Consider the following 17,668-nt stretch of genomic DNA (forward strand, 5'->3'; position numbering starts at 1 on the left):
CTTCCTCTGCCTCCTGAGTGCTGGGATTAAAGGTGTGCGCCATCGGGCCCTCACTCTTCCCTTCCTTTGGTTGTTTTTCTATCCTGGCTTCCTTTAGCATTGTTAGCATTAAAATCTAAGTCTTCGGATGCCCTTCAGACGCACCATTCCATTACTTATGCTGTTTGTTATCAAGTGCAAGCCTGTTTGTTCCTGTGCCCTGGTCAGGGTCAGGGTGTGGAGTGGAGAGGAGTCTGCTGGAGACGCAAAGGTGTCCTAGACTGAGAAACTGAAAAATGGGAGATGTGTGCTAATTCATTCACTCACTTCCCCAAATCATCTGGAATTTTAAAGGAATATGGCAGAATATAACCAGAACTAAGAAAAGTTTAGAACTTTAAGATAAAAAACAGGCCGGGTGGCAGCGCGGGCACATGCCTTTAATCCCAGCACTTGGGAGGCAGAGGCAGGAGGAATTCTGTGGGTTCGAGGCCAGCCTGATCCACAGCGCAAGTTCCAGGACAGGCACCAACACCACACAGAGAAACCCTGTTGGAAAAAAACAAAACAAAACAATAATAATAATAATTCTTATCCCAATATCTGTGTTTTGTTTTTGTTTTGCTTTGTTTTATTTTTGTTTTTAGAGACAGGATTTTTTTGTTAGGCTTGACTGTCTTAGAACTAGCTCTGTAGGCCAGGCTGGCCTCAGGCTCACAGAAACCCACTTGCCTCTGCCTCCTGAGTGCTGGAACTAAAGGCATGGGCCACCACCGCCGGGCTCCCACTCATATCTTATTTAAATTTTTAGTTTTTGTTTTGAGACAGAGGCTGGCCTGGAGCTTACTGTGTATACCAGGCAGGCCTCAAGAGATCTGCTTTCCTCTCCCTTCTGAGGTCTGTGATTTAAGGCATGTACCATTATGCTGGGTCTTAGAGAGATATTAAATAGAATTTTTATTTTTAGATTTATTTTTTTTTTTAAACGTATTTGAGTGTTTTGCCTGAATGTATGCACACACACACACACACACACACACACACACACACACACACACACATCTGTGCCTGGAGTCTGTGGAGGTCAGAAAAGGCTATTAGAATCCCTGGAACTGTAGATATGGATGACTGTGTGCCATCATGCTGGTACTGAACCAGGGTCCTCTCCAGAGGACGCTGTCTCTCCAGCCCTTCACATACACTTTAAAAGGACATTTTAAGTAGATTACTGTAGGAAACTTACCGAAGGGAAATTGGAAAGGAGAGGCCTAGCTGTGGGGTTTCTGGCAATCGTGTTTTCCTTAGGATTGTGTTGCTTTTCCTCTAACGTCCCAACTTTCTGCCAGCGACAAATGACCTCAGTATCACCTCCTCCGGGACGGTTGTATTTAAAGGTTTCTGACTCAACGTGCTAAACTCAACTGCTTTCAGAGTCGTTCTGCCTTTTATAGTGGAAGTTAAAATACCTTGCTTATCACGCTCTGGTTCTACAACTCGCAAGGGCAGATCGACGCGGGGGCGCAACGCACTCGGGGCTCTGGCGTGGCGTCCCTCGCTCAGCCCGCAGCCACAGAGCACAGAGCTTGTGTTAAGAGCCCCGAAAGCTCCGGAGTGCGGTGTCAATGACCCCCTTACAGCCCGGGGCCGCCAACGACGCCTTTCCCCTCCCTTTAACCCCGAAGCCAGAGAACCCCCCAACAACAACAAATTCAACAGACACCCAAACCGTCCCACGACCGAGGGAAAGCGCGCCAACCACACAAAGAAAAGGAGGGGGGCGACCGGGATTCAAAATCATTTCTCCGGGACGTACATCCTCCCGGACCAATCGGAATTAACTGCGCGCTTGCTCCGAGCCAATAGACACGGAGCTTCTGGTCCAGGTCCCGCCTAAAGACGGACGGACAGTCCTCTCACCCAATGGAGTCGTGCGACACTAAAGACCCGGCCAATGCCGTCGGGAGGTGGGCGGGGTGTAGGCTAGGGGGTTGGCGGTGCCGTGTCATGGAGGCTCAGTCTCGCAGCAGCCATTGAAGGGGAAGGAACTGCGGGCGCGCGCGTGTGTGTCTCTCTCTCTCGCTCTCTCCTCTCTCTCTCTCTGTGTGTGTGTGAATGTGCGTGCGTGCCCGGGTGTGCGCGCGCGGGTGTGTGGACTAGAAGGTGGGGGCAGCCGAGTTAGTCCCAAGTCGTCGGACTCCATTTGCTATTCTTTTCTTTTCTGCCCCGCACCCGGGTGGTGGTGGGCGTTCGTCTCTGCGTCTCTTTTCATTCATCTCCAGACCTTTAGAGGTTTTTTTTTTTTAGGGTTGGGGGTAGCGGGGAGGGCAGGCGAGGGGAAAAGGAGGAGGACATGGAGATGAAGAAGAAGATTAACCTGGAGTTGAAGAACAGAGCCCCGGAGGAGGTGAGATGACTCAGCCCCCACCGTGCCTCCCGCCCGGGGTCGGCCGGGGTGGGCTCCGGGGGTCCGGGTGGGCGCGCCGGGCGGGCTGGGACACGCGCCCCCACTCGGGGTGGAGGCGGGGCGTTTTATTTTAAGTTTTAAATCGCCAGGCTCTCGTGCTTAAAATGGCGAAGGGCTTAAGTTTCTAGGGGGGCATTTTCGCGAGCGCGCGGGGGCTCAGCCCCTCGGCGGCCCCGCAGCCCAGCGGCCCGGCCTCGCGGTGGGGCCGGGCGGCGTGGGCGCGACCCCCGCCGGGCCCTCGCCGCCTGCGAAGTTGGTGTTAACTTTGCCGCGGTGCCGCCGCTCGGCCGGCCGCGGCCCCCGGGCGTGGGTCTCGGGCCGACGTGCGCCCCGCGCTCCCTCCGGCGGTGCCCACTCGCGCGGGCGGCGCGCACCGGGGCTGCGGCGGGATCCCGGGACCCGACGGCGCCGGCCGCGACCCTCGTGGCGCACGGACCTCTAGGCGAGCCGCGCGGTGCTCCGTGCGGCCGTCGGCAGGAGTCGCGGGCCGGGAGGGGCCCCGGGAGGCGTCGCCTCCGAAGCCCCCCCCCATCCCCCGGCCGTCGGATTCCTTCGCGGTTCCCGCCAGGTTCACGGGCCTGGAGCCTGGGCCGCGGCGGCGCCCGGGCGGTGACGGCGCCTGGGGCTCGCTGGTTCCCTGCAGCATGAAGTCGGGGGGCCAGGGATCCGCGCCACGGTGGCCCCTTGACGCCCGAGCAAAGGCGCCGGTCTGCCCGGCCTTCGCGGTTGCCTGTGCCCGAGTCTTTTTCCGTGGCCGGTGTGCGGGTTTCTCCCGACTTTAGCCGAGAGCGAGGTGGAGGAAACATTGTTGCTGTGAGGGTTATCTCGAGGGAGAACTAGAAGTTTTCTAGAGCTTGTTAGAAGATTCCAGAATAACTCAAAGTTGAAAAGCTGCCCATCAGCGGGACGCGGGGACTGAGATCTGTAATTCTGTATATCTGTAATTCTGCTATCTGTAATTCCCAGCCCTTGGAGGCCGAGGTAGAGGGGTGGCTGCAAGTGCGACTCTGTCAGACGAGGCAAAACAAATCAGAACGAGCGGTTTCTCAGAAGCCTTAGGGCACAGAAGTTGGCCTCTCCCCGCATCCTTTCGCCTCCACTTTGGAGGATTGCTGGACGATACCGTGGTGTAGTAACAGGTTTATGGAGACTGTTTTTGTTTATGTTTTTAGCTTTTTAAGACAAGGTTTTTCTGTGTAGCCCTGGCTGTCCTGGAACTCCGCTCTGTAGCCCAGGCTGGCCTTGAACTCAGATCCACCTGCCTCTGCCTTCCAAGCGCTGGGATTAAAGGTGTGCACCACCACTGCCCACTTAGTGGACAGTTTATAAAGTACCCTGTTTATTTACTTTCTCCTTGGTAAAACTTGTAAACTGGGTTGTATTGTTTTAGAATCCAAGTCGGCGAACAGGAGTCTCAAGGCAGTGAAGTGGCTTATTCTAGTGGAAGAACTGGGTCTCTGACACCAGATCTCCACGCCCTCTTGCTCAGCTTTCTTCGCTTTGGCTTGGAATCCAAAGGCTTAGAGTTGCCTGGTGTGATAGTGCACGCTTTTAATCCTGGCATGTAATCTGGGCACCCGGAGGCAGAGGCAGATGGGTCTCTGAGTTTGAGGCCTACCTGATGATCTACAAAGCAAGTTTCTGGCCGACCAGGACTAAATAGTGAGAAGGAATAGTGGTGGTTGCTCACTCCTTTAATCCCAGCACTTGGAGGCAGAGACAGGCGGATCTCTCAGCTTGGTCTACAGGTGGAGTTCCTGCACAGCCAGGGCTACACAGAAAAACCAAAAAATAACCCCCAAACAAACAAACAAAAGGTTTAAGAGTAGGACACCCTCTCATACACCAATGGTGTGACCTAATGCAAGTCGTTTTTTCTGGGTCTTGGCTTCCTGGTCTCTAAAAGGGATGTCATGGTGTCATTTCTGCTCATTGAAATAATGATGCCAAAGTTACACTCAAGTAGAGAAGATGGCATTTGTTGTTTCTGATTTTTTTTTTTAAACTGGGGATAGAGAACCAGGATCCATGATTAGATCTATTCAGGTAAGTTTTGTTACTCCGTTGTGGATCTGGGGCTGGATGACTAGTTAAGAGCACAGCTCTAGTTAAGAGCACAGCTCACTAGTTAAGAGCACAGCTCTCTAGTTAAGAGCACAGCTCACTAGTTAAGAGCACTTGTTCTTGCCCACACTCACATGGTGGCTGCCAGCTGCCAGGGAGTCGATTCCCTTTTCTGGCCTCAGAAGGCAGCAGACACGCATGTGGTACACTTATCTGCAGGAAGAACACCTGTACACATAAAATAAATAAACCTACAACTCAGATCTAATAAGAAATCCTGTTCTGAGCTGGAGAGAGGGCTCAGGGATTAAGATCACTGGCTGCTCTTTGGGGGATCAGGTTTGAATTCCCAGAACCCACATGTCGACTCACGACTGCCCCTAAGTCTAGTACTAGGGATCCAGGCCCATTTCCTGGCTTCCATGGGTACTGCATGCACAGAGTGTACAGATATACCTTCAGGCAGAAACGCCATATACATTTAAAAAACAAAACAAAACAAAAAAAAAAAGTCCAGTCCCCCGTCGCTCCAGGATTGGGAAAGTCCACAGAAGTGCGCTTGAGCATCAAAAGGAGAAATAACATTTGTCAAGGATGTTGTTTTGTGTGATGGTGCCTGTCTTCAGTCGATACCCCAGAGGTGGGCTGTTCTAGAAAGGACTTCCAGAACATTACTTCCTGAAGGGTAACAAGATTGGACTTCCACTGACATTTATCACCAAAGATACAGAGGCTTAAACCGGAAAGGTCATGGACAGTTCCCCTTCTCCCTCCTGTAGCTCACTGCGTCTCCCTGCAGTAGCCAGGAGTCCCCCGTCCCCCGTCCCCCATCCCCCCGTCCCCGTGGAAGTGCAGGTCAGGTGGTGAGGCTCTTGCTCAAGAGTCCAAATGCATTTCAGTAGCACCTTTTCACACTTGGTGTTTCTGCCTCAGTGATTTGAAGCGGGCATTGCGCTTGTTAGTCCAGATTCACTTGTGAAGGATTGCTTAGGGTGATAGCTAAATCCCACGTCAGGTTTTACTAGTATGTTAATTATATGCAGTGATTCATGCCTTTCATACATGTGCCCATAGTATGTTGTGATCGTGATCACTCCTTACCCTCCCTTCTCCCCTCCACCCTCTGATTCCTTCCTTCCCAGCTAATCTCCAGAATGCCTTCTAGTCTTTTTTTTTTTTTTTTATGAACTCAGTTCCACTAGGGTTGCTTGTTGATTGTTGTCTGAGATTGTTGCTCTGGTGTTCCCAGGCTGGTTACAGACTCCATGGCTCAAGTGACCCTTCCCCTGCACTCCCAAGCAGCGAGATTTCAGCCTCATGCAATGCACTCAGTGTAGGGATTGGTGTTTGGGTTTGGTGCGTTTGTTGTTGGTTTTGAACAGGGCGTTTCTGTTTTGTAGCTTTGGCTGTCCTGGAATTCACTATGTAGACCAGCTTGGCTTGGAGCTCACAGAAAGCCTCCTGCCTCTGCCTCTGGAGTGCTGGGACACACACTCCAATGTTTGGAGTGCTCAGACACAGATCTGTTACTATGCAAACTAATTATTGATATGTTTCTTCTCTCAGGTGACAGAGTTAGTCCTCGATAATTGCTTGTGTGTCAATGGGGAAATCGAAGGCCTGAATGACACTTTCAAAGAACTGGAGTTTCTTAGTATGGCCAACGTGGAATTAAGTTCCTTGGCCCGGCTTCCCAGCTTAAATAAACTTCGAAAGGTGAGTTGGAAATAGTTTGAGGATACCATGGTTTTTATGCTGAGGCTTATCAAGTTCTTCGTCAAGGGAAATGACCATTTCACCTGCTAATAAGAAATGCTTTTTTTTCTCTTCTTGAGCATCTCTGCATAGGCGCCTGGAGCTACTGGTAGCCAGTGGTCAATCAAGCGATCGCCTGGTCTGCTCGAGTGATTAAGCGGTCCACCGGCAAGATGAATCAAGGAAAGGCGCAAAGCTACACAGAGAAACCCTGTCTCGAAAAAAAAAAAAAAAAAAAAAAAAAAACAGAACAAACAAAAAAAAGAAATTAAGTTCCTAGAGATAAGAAAAGGGAAGGAGCTGGAGAGATGCTCAGTGGTTAAGAGCACTGGCTGCTCTTCCAGGGGACCTGGGTTCAATTCCCAGCACACAATTCCCAGTCACAACTCTCTGTGACTCAGTTCCAGGGCATCCAACACCATCATATGGACATACATGCAGGCAAAGCACCAATGCACATAAAATTAATTAGTTAATTAACTAATTAAAAAGAAACAAGGGCTTGGGGCTTTAGCTCAGTGGTAGAGCGCTTGCCTAGCAAGCACAAGGCCCTGGGTTCGATCCTCAGCTCCCCCCCCCCCCAAAAAAAAAAAAAAAAAAAAGAAAAGAGCGGGCAGTGGTGACATACGCCTTTTATGCCAGCACTCAGGAGGCAGAGGCAGGCAGATGTCTGAGTTCAGGACCAACCTGGTCTATAGAGTGAGATCCAGGATAGCCAGGGCTACACAGAGAGACCATCTCTAAAAAAGAAAAGAAAAAAACTGTAGGATTTTGGAATTAGTTTTAGTGTTGCTTAGAAATTTAAATTAGAATTGTTTTATGGCACAAGTTGGATTTAATATCTGCCACTGGCCCCCATCATAAAATGCAGACGAACACACTGGAGCCTCGGCTAAGCTGCCGGGTAGGGTCTGCTCTGTTTGCAGGTAGATGGAAACGGGTGATCTCATAGAGAATGACAGTTGCTCATCTTCACGTTGAGGGGCTTTTCAAAGTGCTCAGCTTCCCCGTTCTTGGCTTTCTCTCCATGTTGACTATGTAGTTGGAACTCAGTGACAATGTAATATCTGGAGGCTTGGAAGTCCTGGCAGAGAAATGTCCCAATCTCACCTACCTCAATCTGAGTGGAAACAAAATCAAAGATCTCAGCACAGTGGAGGCGCTGGTAAGTGGAATAATTTGCTTTGGATTCATTGATCTGAGGTTTGTTCCTATTCTATCTCTTTGATCTCTGTTTAAGTCTGGACTTCTCTGAAATATCTCTTGTGATCCAGATAGCTGTTTTTCTTTAGCATCTAGCTGGACTTGCCACTCAGCACTGAGGCAGAGGAGGGATGACTCCAAGTTGGAACCTGGGCTGCAGAGTGAGACCCTTTCTTAAAAATAAAGGCCTCGGGGCTGGAGAGATGGCCCAGGGTTAAGAGCACTGGCTGCTCTCCTAGAGGACCTGGGTTCAATTCCTAGCACCCACACGACAGCTCACAACTGTCTGTAACTCCCATTCCAGGGGATCCTCACATACATATACATGCACATAAACTACAAACAAACCTTTAAAAAATTTATTCTTTAGAAAAAATTAAGGCCTCAAGCCAGGCAGTGGTGGCACACGCCTTTAGTCCCAGTACTTGGGAGGCAGAGGCAGGTGGATCTCTGGGTTCGAGGCCAGCCTGGTCTACATAAAGAGTTCCAGGACAGAGAGCCAGGGCTATATATAGAGACCCTTTCTCAAACAAACAAAACAAAAATAAAATAAAGCTTCAGTACCACTCATTTTTAAAGGTACTTACCACTGAGCTTGAAGACCTGTCTTGATCCTTAGAACCTTGTGGTAGATAGAACCCACTCCCGAAAGTTGTCTCTGAGACACACACACACACACACACACACACACACACACACACACACACACACACGCTTGTGGCGTATGCATGCACACACCCCTTCAATATAATTAGAATATAAGAAAAATTAAGAAATCCAGAAGAATTTTTGAATCAGTGACAAATTTACTTAATGATTATCTTGTATTTTCTTCAGGACTTTACTCTGGTTTTTAAACAGCTGTCATTTTTTTATTTCTTGTAAAGTAAGGGGACACATAAGTACCTTTTGAGGTACTAAGAGGTATTTTCTGATGATAGGAAGGAAAATTCTCAGACTTACATTTTGTTTCATTACAGTTGTGTGTGTGTGTGTGTGTGTGTGTGTGTGTGTGTGTGTGTGTGTGTGTGTGTGTGTGAATGTGTGAGGGGACAACTTGTGGGAATTGGTTTTCTCCAGGTGTGTGGGTCCCAGGGATTGAACTCAAGGTGTCAGACTTGGCAACAGGTGGAGGCAGCCACCGATCCGCTTGGCGAGCTCTTGTCCTCGGGTTTTTAAAACAGTCGGGCTTTGTGTGGTGGTGTCTGTATCCCAGTGTTTGGGAGGCTAAAGGGTTTCGAGTTCAAGACTTGGGCTCCGTAGTGACACCCTACCCTGCCTTTAAAAAAAAAAAGATGCGGTTAAGCTATTGGGAACAGGCTTGGGTGCTGGTGTAAGGAGACTGTCCTATGGTTGTGACACCTTTGTTCTTTTAAGATGAGTGGACTCTGTAGCCCAGGTGGGCCTCCAACTCTGATCCTCCTACCTTGGCCAGGTTATGGGTGTATACCAGCACATTGGCGTGCTGTTGATTATTTCTGCAGATTCTGTCAGCAAGAGTGCCTGAGTGTTTACAAGAAATCAAGCTCTAAGACCGATGTTGGAGGCGCAGTAGTGACTAAGAGCTGCCTGTGCATTGTAGAATGACCCTTAAAAAACACTAAAAATGCAAAAAAAACTTTAACTTCAAGTATATGTTTTTCAGATCTTTCATTAAAATTGAAGAACATGGTATTTAAAATCTTGATTATAACCTTTAACTTTACTTTTTCAGCAAAATCTTAAAAATTTGAAAAGTCTCGACTTGTTCAACTGTGAGATCACGAACCTGGAAGATTACAGAGAAAGCATTTTTGAGCTGCTGCAGCAGATCACATATTTGGATGGATTCGATCAGGATGACAATGAGGCACCGGACTCGAGGAGGAGGATGAGGAAGGTAATGGTTTTTCTTTTCTTTTTGAGACATAATTCCTGCTGTTCTGGCACTCGCTGTGTAGAGCTCAGACTCAGATCCACTTTCATCTGCCTCCCAAGTGCTGGGACTAAAGGTGTGCGCCACCACCATTGCCCGGCCACAACCTACCTTTCTTCCTTTCTTTCTTCTTCCCTTTCTTCCTCCCTCCCTCCCTCCCTTCCTCCCTCCATTCCTTCCTTCCTTTCCTTTTTTTTAAAGACAGGGTTTCTCTGTGTAGTTTTTGATGCCTGTCTTGGATCTCACTCTGTAGACCAGGCTGGTCTCGAACTCACAGAGGTCCGGGCTGGGATTAAAGTAGTGGCTGCACTTTGAGAAACTCTCCACCGTTGGCTTAAGGTGTTCAGGTGTTTGGGCAAGAGTGAGGAGGGCCTGCACACCAGGGAGAAGCATTTGCCCAGCCATTGGCTCATCTTCTAAAATGTTTTTTAAAGATGGAGATGAAGATGAGGAAGAGGAGGAAGAAGACGAAGCTGGTCCACCTGAAGGATACGAAGAGGAGGAGGAGGACGAAGATGAGGATGAGGATGAAGCAGGTTCAGAAGTGGGAGAGGGAGAAGAGGAGGTGGGCCTCTCATACTTAATGAAAGAAGAAATTCAGGTGAATGGAAACTTGATCTTTGCATTGATGATGGTTTGGGCCCAAGGCTGAGAACTGTAAAGAGTGAGTCCTAACTTGTGGGTAAGCATCTGTCTTCTCTCTCAGCCTCCTACTGGATGCTCCGTGGTGGACAGAACACTGTAAACATAATAAGTAAATCTTTAAAAAAGGAAAAGCTCCCAGGGTAGGCAAGCTGTAAGTCTCAGCAGCTGCCTGGAGGAGAATGAACCAGCGTGGTATAACCAGTTGTGGTCAGACATGGGTCGGACAGGCAGTCACATGGCAGGGGAGGAGCATTAGAGGAGGGGCATGGAGACCCGAATTATCAGAAGTTTATTGGTTCTGGGCCAGCGTCCAGAACAAAGAGCAAGAAAGATGGGCAGCAGACTGCCGAATCCACGGTGGCTCCATAAGGATTGCCACTGCTTGTTTCTTAGCGCCGAGATACTCTTGGAATTGATTGTGCCCTCAGTGGCATGGGATGCTGGAACATTTGATGAATGTATGTCCGAGCCTTTGTATAAAGCACCTAGTTCTAGTTAGCACATTACAGACTACAGAGACCTGGATGTCTTCTCTCCAGTTACCTCTTGCTTTATACTCTTGCATCTTGCAGGAGCTTTCCTCCTCATCCTCATCCTCTTCCTCTTCTTTCTCCTCCCCCTCCTCCTCCTCCTTTTTTTTTTTCAAGACAGGGTTTCTCTGTGCAGACCAGGCTGGCCTCACATGACACCTCAGTTTGGGATGCCCTCCATAGTGCACTTTTTTAGTGTGCAGATACGGCCATTCCTTGCCTTGATATACTGCGATGTGTCCCTCTTGCCACCAAAGCATGCAGCGTTAGTTGTAGTTTTTCTTAGGTAATGGTGGTTAGTTAGACAATATCTGATGGATGGTTCTTATTTTTTTTCCCTGTTACTGTTGTTGGTGTTTTTTACTCTTTTTTGGGGGCCTGCCACCCATCTCCTAAATAAATCACACACGGAAGCTTATTCTTAATTATGAATGTCCGGCCTTAGCTTGGCTTGTTTCTGGCCAGCTTTTCTTAACTTAAATTATCCCTGTCTGGCTTTTGTTTCTGGGCTTTTACCTTGCTCTGTTACTGTATACTTTTTTTTCTTACTCCGTGACTGGTGGTGTAGCTGGGTGGCTGGCCCCTGATGTCCTTCTCCTTCTCTGGCTCCTTTTATTTATTCTGTTCTTGCCAGCCCCGCCTGTCCTTTCTCTTGCTATTGGCTGTTCAGTTCTTTATTAGACCATCAGGTGTTTTAGACAGGCACAGTAACACACCTTCACAGAGTTAATTAAACAAATGCAGCATAAACAAAAGTAACACACCTTAAAATAATATTTTTTTTTGTTTTTTGTCCTTGAGACAGGGTTTCTCTGTAGCTTTAGAGCCTGTCCTGGAATCTCACTCTGTAGAGACCAGGCTGTCCTCGAACTCACAGAGATCCATCTGCCTCTGCCTCCCAAATGCTGGGATTAAAGGCGTGCACCACCACCGCCTGGCCATGATACTAATTTTAAATTTGAAATGAATGTACAAAAATGAGGCCTTAGACTGTTTGGAGCCTTGTAAGTCAGAAACTACGAAGTAATAAAGAAGGAAACTTGTTTAAGCATCTTAAGTATTTATAAGGAAAGCCTAGTTAGTTTACACCAACAATATATAGCTTGAATATTTCTCTTATGTTTGGTTTATTTGGTAAAATGAGAGTCTTCTAGTCTTGTTTTATTTGCATTTGTCCTTTTATTTTCTCTGTCAATGATTTCTTCCTTAAGTGTAAATAGTAAGTACTTTAAAAGTTACATTTTGAAGTTGGGGGGAGTGTTGGGGGGCGGTGGTGGATGTATTTTTTTACTCTGCATCCCAGGCTGGTCTCAGACTCATGCATCCCATGCTGCCGTTGAACTGGGGGCAGTCCTCTTAGCTCTGCCTCCTGAGTGCTGGGATCACAGACATTCACCACTCCTGCCTTAAAAGTTACTTCAACCAACTTCGGGATGACTTACATTTGGGTGTATTATTCTCCTGAATGTTGGAGAATGTTAACTCAAGATGACGTGGCCAAGCATAGATCAGAAACCTCTGAAATACACACAGCATGAAGTTAGTGCAGGGCCAGGAAGCATTTTCATTCTGGATGGGATAGTTTGGGTGTTCAAAAATGAAGCCTCAGCTCAGCTCATGACATAATCCCAGCACTCTGGGAGGGTGAGGCAGTAGGGACTACTGCATAGGTTACCTCGTGTGCCTGGTTGTCCTGGAACTCGATATGTAGCCCAAGCTGGCCTCGAACTCACAGAGATCCGCCTGCCTCTGTCTCCCAGTGCTGGGATTAAAGGCGTGCGCCACCACGCCCAGCCTAGCAAGCAGTTTTAACCACTAACCATTGACTACTTGTATTTTGTGCTGACTTGGAACTTAGCAGGACAGGCTTGCCAGCAAGCCCCAGGGGTCTTCTGTCTCCCCTTCCCCTGGGCCAAGAGTGTGGGCGTTGGCCACCATGCCACCTTTTATGTGGTGCTTGGGAACCTGAGCTCAGGTCTGCACAGTGTGCAGCCGTCTCCCTAGCCTGTCGGGTGGCTTTGAGACAGTCTTGCTTTGTAGGCCAGGCTGAGCTGGGACCCTCAGTCCTCCCACCTGCAGAGCTACGTGTATGCACCACCACACATTATTAATAGAGTATACCTGAGGAGCAGTAAACTCGAGTGGTGGTGAGATGCAGAGGCTCTCAACTGATCGCTTTTAGATGCGTAGTAGTACCAACTCTGTCCGGTACTTAGATATTTGTAGCATAGCCAAGATCACAGCAGTAAGTGCAGAAGGCTCCGAGCAGTCAAAATAGAGGTGATGAAAGTCTCCTGAGCCCTGTTTGCCTTGGAGAGTATTCAGTGTCGACATTAAATCTGTTGTCTCTTGCATATTCACTAATGATGCCCTGTCCTGAGTCTGTGGCAGAATAAAATTGAGAGAGTAAGGGACGTAAGAGAGAGGGTCTAAACACTGGAAAGAGGAAACCGAGCTGGAGGCCAGAGTTATTCTAAAAAGGAGAGAGTGGGCCAGTGATGACCGAACTGGTAAAGACACTTACTGTGCCAGCCTGGGGCCCAAGTTCAATCTCTAGAACCTACAGAGAAGTGGAAGGAGAGAACCCATGCCCAGTTGTCTTCTGACCGCCACACACGAGCACACACAGCAACCATACAGTTTTTAGAAGGGAGAAAACCACCTTCCATCTAGTAACAGAGTCTGAGGAAATTAGCATCTACTAATAGGTAGACTGTTCATGGTCAAAAGATAGTCGTAAAAGTGACGGAGGGCTGGACAGATGCTCAGGGGTGAAGTGCTCACCCTACAAGTACAAGGACCTGAGTTCAATTCTAAGAATCCATTAAAAAAAAAAAGCTAGGTGGTGGTGGTGGTGGTGGTGGTGGTGGTGGTGGTGGTGGTGTGGTGCACGCCTTTAATCATCAGCAGTGCTACACAGAGAAACGATGTCTCTGAAAACCAAACCAAAACCAAAAAAGTGCATGGTATGGTGGGATGTGACTGTAATCACAGCCTCAGAGAAATGGAGACAGGTGAATCTCTGGGCCAGTACAGGCCACGTGGCAGGTCTGGGCCAGTGAGGGGCTCCATCACAAAACGGTGCGTCCTAACTCTAAGGAACAGCACCAAGGCTTGTCTTCTGGCTTCATAATGCCTGTGTGCATACATATGAACCCACACAGAGGGGTTATGATGGTCATGTTATCTATAATCTCAGGCTGACCTGGAACTTGCTCTGTGGACCAGGATGTCTTTAAACTCACAGAGATCCTCCTGCCTCTGCCTCAGAGGCATGTGCCTGGTATTATGTAGTGTCTTTAATATGCTTGTAGTTTGACTGAAGGTGCACACAAGGTCACTTGGCATTTTAGTTTTTTGGTTTATAATCAAAAAATTTTCAGCATTTTGGAACATTTTGGATTTCAGATTTTTGGCTCATCTTTGCTTTTATTGACTGAAAAGCTGAGGTCTAGAGAAATACATTTATTTATTCAATATATAACCGTATTTGTTGTTAGAGTTCAGATCATCTGTAGAGGAGAGTAGTTTATTTTTAAGATAGTAAAGACCCACTTCTGTTATGATGGGCAGACGTGGCTATTTAAAAGTAAGCTGGACAAAGTGGTATGTGCTTGTAATCCTGCACTTGAGAGTCAGAACCAGTACAGTCATGAATTAGAGGTTAGCCTGGGCTACTTTGAGACCCTGTCTCAAGCAAACAAGTAATTAAAATGACACAAAACTCAGGGCGCATCTCCCACATTTACGCTGTTGTATTTCGGGCACTCACTAGCCCTTGGTTGCTTCCACACTACACTGTGCCGCAGAGAGAGCCTCCGCATCGTTGAAGAAAGTTTTCGGGAACAGTGTTCGTCAAAAGCATAGGCTTGTGTATAAAAATCTCTATGCTTAGGTTCAAAAGCAAAGCAGGCAGAAACTGTCCTTTTCAGAACATAGCTGAACTGGAAACAGTAAAAGTCCGAGTTACATACAGTTCATTGCTTCTTACATTGAATATTTGATTTTGAAGGATGAAGAAGATGATGATGATTATGTTGATGAAGGGGAGGAAGAGGAAGAAGAGGGTAAGTTGCATCAGCCTTAAGCAACTCTGAATCTAAAGAGAACAGATTTGTGGGATGGGTTGTTGAGTCTATGATGGGGATCCCCCTTGGTTCCTTTGATTTTTGTTGTTTATCATAACGTACTTTTAGAAGTAGAGCAGTGTTTTGAAAGAGTATGTTAATTCCACCAAAACAAAACAAAAAAGCCAGCTTGTAACTGAAAGCCAGGCATGGTGACGCACACCTTTAGTCCCAGCACTTGGGAGGCAGAGGCGGGCGGATCTCATTGTGAGGATAGCCTGGATACACAATTACAAACAAACAAACAAAACCGGAAATGAAGTAAAAGCTTGTTCACTTTATTGCCCTCTGGAATCAAATTTTGCAGAGCATGGATCTCAGTCCAGAGAGGAATGGCTGGACCAGGTGTTGCTTTAGTTTCCTCTTTACCTAGCCCTTCAGAATGGTGTTGACGTTAAGATTCACATCGACGTCAAGCACTTGATTTCTTGAGCTGTGTGTTGTGTTCATGAGCTTTGTCAGGTTCTTTCAAGACTGCATAGTCTCTGAAATTGGAAGAAGAAATTTCAGAGTGAAACAATCAATAATTTTTGCTTCCCATTCATTTTTTACTCAGATTGAAAGCTTTGTAACTATAAAAAAATTCATTTGTTAAAATTAAGTATTTTATACACTTCTGTTTTAGAAGAAGAGGGTCTTCGGGGAGAGAAAAGGAAACGGGATGCTGAAGATGATGGAGAGGAAGATGACTAGGTCCCTGCAGGATGAGGTTGCCTGGCGTTCCCGGGCATGCAGTGGAGCGACCATATGTCTTCGTTTCTTCATGTATGATAACTGTCTCTGTAGGAGATGGTGTGTAACTTTTATAGGAAAAGTGTGGTTTTACTATTTTGGCCTTATCATTCCGATTAAGATTTGCTAGTCTGTTAATCATAATGTACGTAGAAAAAAATTTTCATTCATCTTCCCATTGTGAAATTCTCTAGCACTGTATTAGATTCTGGATTTTTATAATTCATGCTTAATGTATTAGACATTTTTAGCCCATAATTAAAACATGGTTGCTTTTACACAGGTGTAGTTTGGTGCATTTCATTCATGTTTTAAAGTTATTTATAAATTAACAAATTACACTCAGCTGTAATATGAAATGGCAATAGTCTCTTGAATGATAAAGCTGATTGATTTTTTTTTATTTTATTTTAAGAGGTGATTCAGAAATCAATAGCTTGAAGGCAGTTTTGGGGGCTGGGGTGGATTAGAGGACTTTCCTGTCACTGTTTGGAAAGTAGAAGCAGAGTAAGAGGGTTCTCTTCAGCAGTGTAGGCCGTGGACTCAGAGGTTCTGTTCAGCGATGCGGTTCAAGGCTTTTACGGAGCCTGGTTTTATGGAAGTCCAGAGACTCGCAAGCAGGCGAGCCTGTTCTGTGGGTGATGCTGTGCCAGCAGCGTGCTGGGCGTCAGGGGTGCGTTCTCCCCGTCACCCTCCATTGCCTCAGTCCTCTCCACATCCAAAAGAAAGCTGGCAAAGTTGTGGGTACCCAGGAAACTATCAGCCATCTGTCTGGGTGTCGAACAAGTGAAGTGGAAGAGATGGCCTGTCTGTTGATGCAGTGATGAGCATTAGGAGACAAACAGGCTTTGCTTACCATGGACAGCACACGAACGAGGCTGTGTTAGGCTAAGGCAGAGCATTCTCCTTTCTCAGAGGCCAGACTGATCACCTGCTGATAACTAATAACATGTTCAAGTCTAATTATTAAGTTGTTTTCCTTAGACGATTTGGATACCAACGCTGTGAAGTATTTATTATATTTCTGAGTGGGACCTTTAATTATTCTTCCTATAGTTTGAAAGTGTGATCAAATATAGCAGTTGATTGGAGTATAATGGCAGTCGGAGGACTGTATGAAAGTCAGTATTGAAGTTGGGATTTATTTCTGTTAACAATAGAGAAACATTTGGGGTAAGTGTACATGCTTCCTCATGGCTACTAAATAAACATGAGCAGATAGGTCCCTTTTCTTTTGTTCCAGAGGCTCCATGTTCAGGGCAATTGCTTTTTAAATCTTGGCCACTAATTTTTGTTTTCCTTTGTTTTGTATTTCTATGTTTATTTTTTAAGTTAGTATCAGCAAATTAAGTTCTGCCTGTACTGGGATGCAGAAACTGTTCATAATAGTAGGACTGTTTTTTAATTTAAGATGTTTGACATGGTGTTTTAAAATAACAAGTATGAAATTATTTGCTGAGAAGCTAACAGAGTTGCATATCTGACTGAAATAAACGTGTGATTAAATTCAGTGCCAGTACTGGAATCTCCAAAGGACTAACATTTTCCTCATTTCAATAATTGGAACGCCTGCTTTCAGTCCCTAAGAATTCTCTTGGCACACTTTGCCAGGTTCAAAATAAATGCTTATTTTTAAAAAGTAAATCTATATATTGACTTTTTTACCAATCATCTATTGTGCAATCAAAATTAGAGTTCTTGGGTTTAAAAACAACAAATAGGGCCTCCAGATAACTATTAAGACTTAGTTAGCTTTGTGGGTAGTATTTTCATGCGTAAGCAAGAGTGGGCTTTCTATTCTGTCGACGTTCTGGGCTCTGTTTTAACACTGCCTGTACTGCGTGTGTATACAGTATGTTAAGTCCTTAGAGACTCTGAAGTTCATACTTTTGTGCAACTATTTTGGATAAAGCCACACAGTGTTAAACATAAGGGCAGGCAGTACTGATTGTGTGTTCCTGACTATTTTTGGTTTTTTTTCTGACTGCTGTAACTTAAGTTTTGAAACTGAATTGCTTTGAATAAATCGAAGAGTTGTTAATAACGACTAGCTTCCGCGTTTGGTGTTCACTTTTCAGTAATACCATCTTCTGAGGGGGTCAGTGGTGGCACACACCTTTAATACCAGCACACTGGGAGCCACAGGCAGCCAGATCTCTAGTTTGAGGCCAGCCTGGTCTACAGAGTTCCAGAATAGCTGGAACTACACAGAGAAACCCTGTCTCAAAACACAAAACAAAAACTCATCTTCCTC

General features: G+C 46.5%; 1 protein-coding gene across 1 annotated transcript; it reads left to right on the top strand.

The window, feature by feature from the left end:
• The first annotated feature begins 1,958 nt into the window (after positions 1–1,958).
• Positions 1,959–17,461, top strand: Anp32e (acidic nuclear phosphoprotein 32 family member E). The gene is given in 8 exon segments (XM_028856231.2): positions 1,959–2,383; positions 6,074–6,223; positions 7,305–7,427; positions 9,180–9,321; positions 9,324–9,344; positions 9,815–9,981; positions 14,568–14,622; positions 15,308–17,461. Coding segments are annotated over 8 exon segments (780 nt in total). The 5' UTR covers positions 1,959–2,329; the 3' UTR covers positions 15,376–17,461.
• Positions 17,462–17,668: the final 207 nt, after the last annotated feature.

Source organism: Peromyscus leucopus, chromosome 6 (assembly GCF_004664715.2).
Source record: "Peromyscus leucopus breed LL Stock chromosome 6, UCI_PerLeu_2.1, whole genome shotgun sequence".
Taxonomy (NCBI): Eukaryota; Metazoa; Chordata; class Mammalia; order Rodentia; family Cricetidae; genus Peromyscus; species Peromyscus leucopus.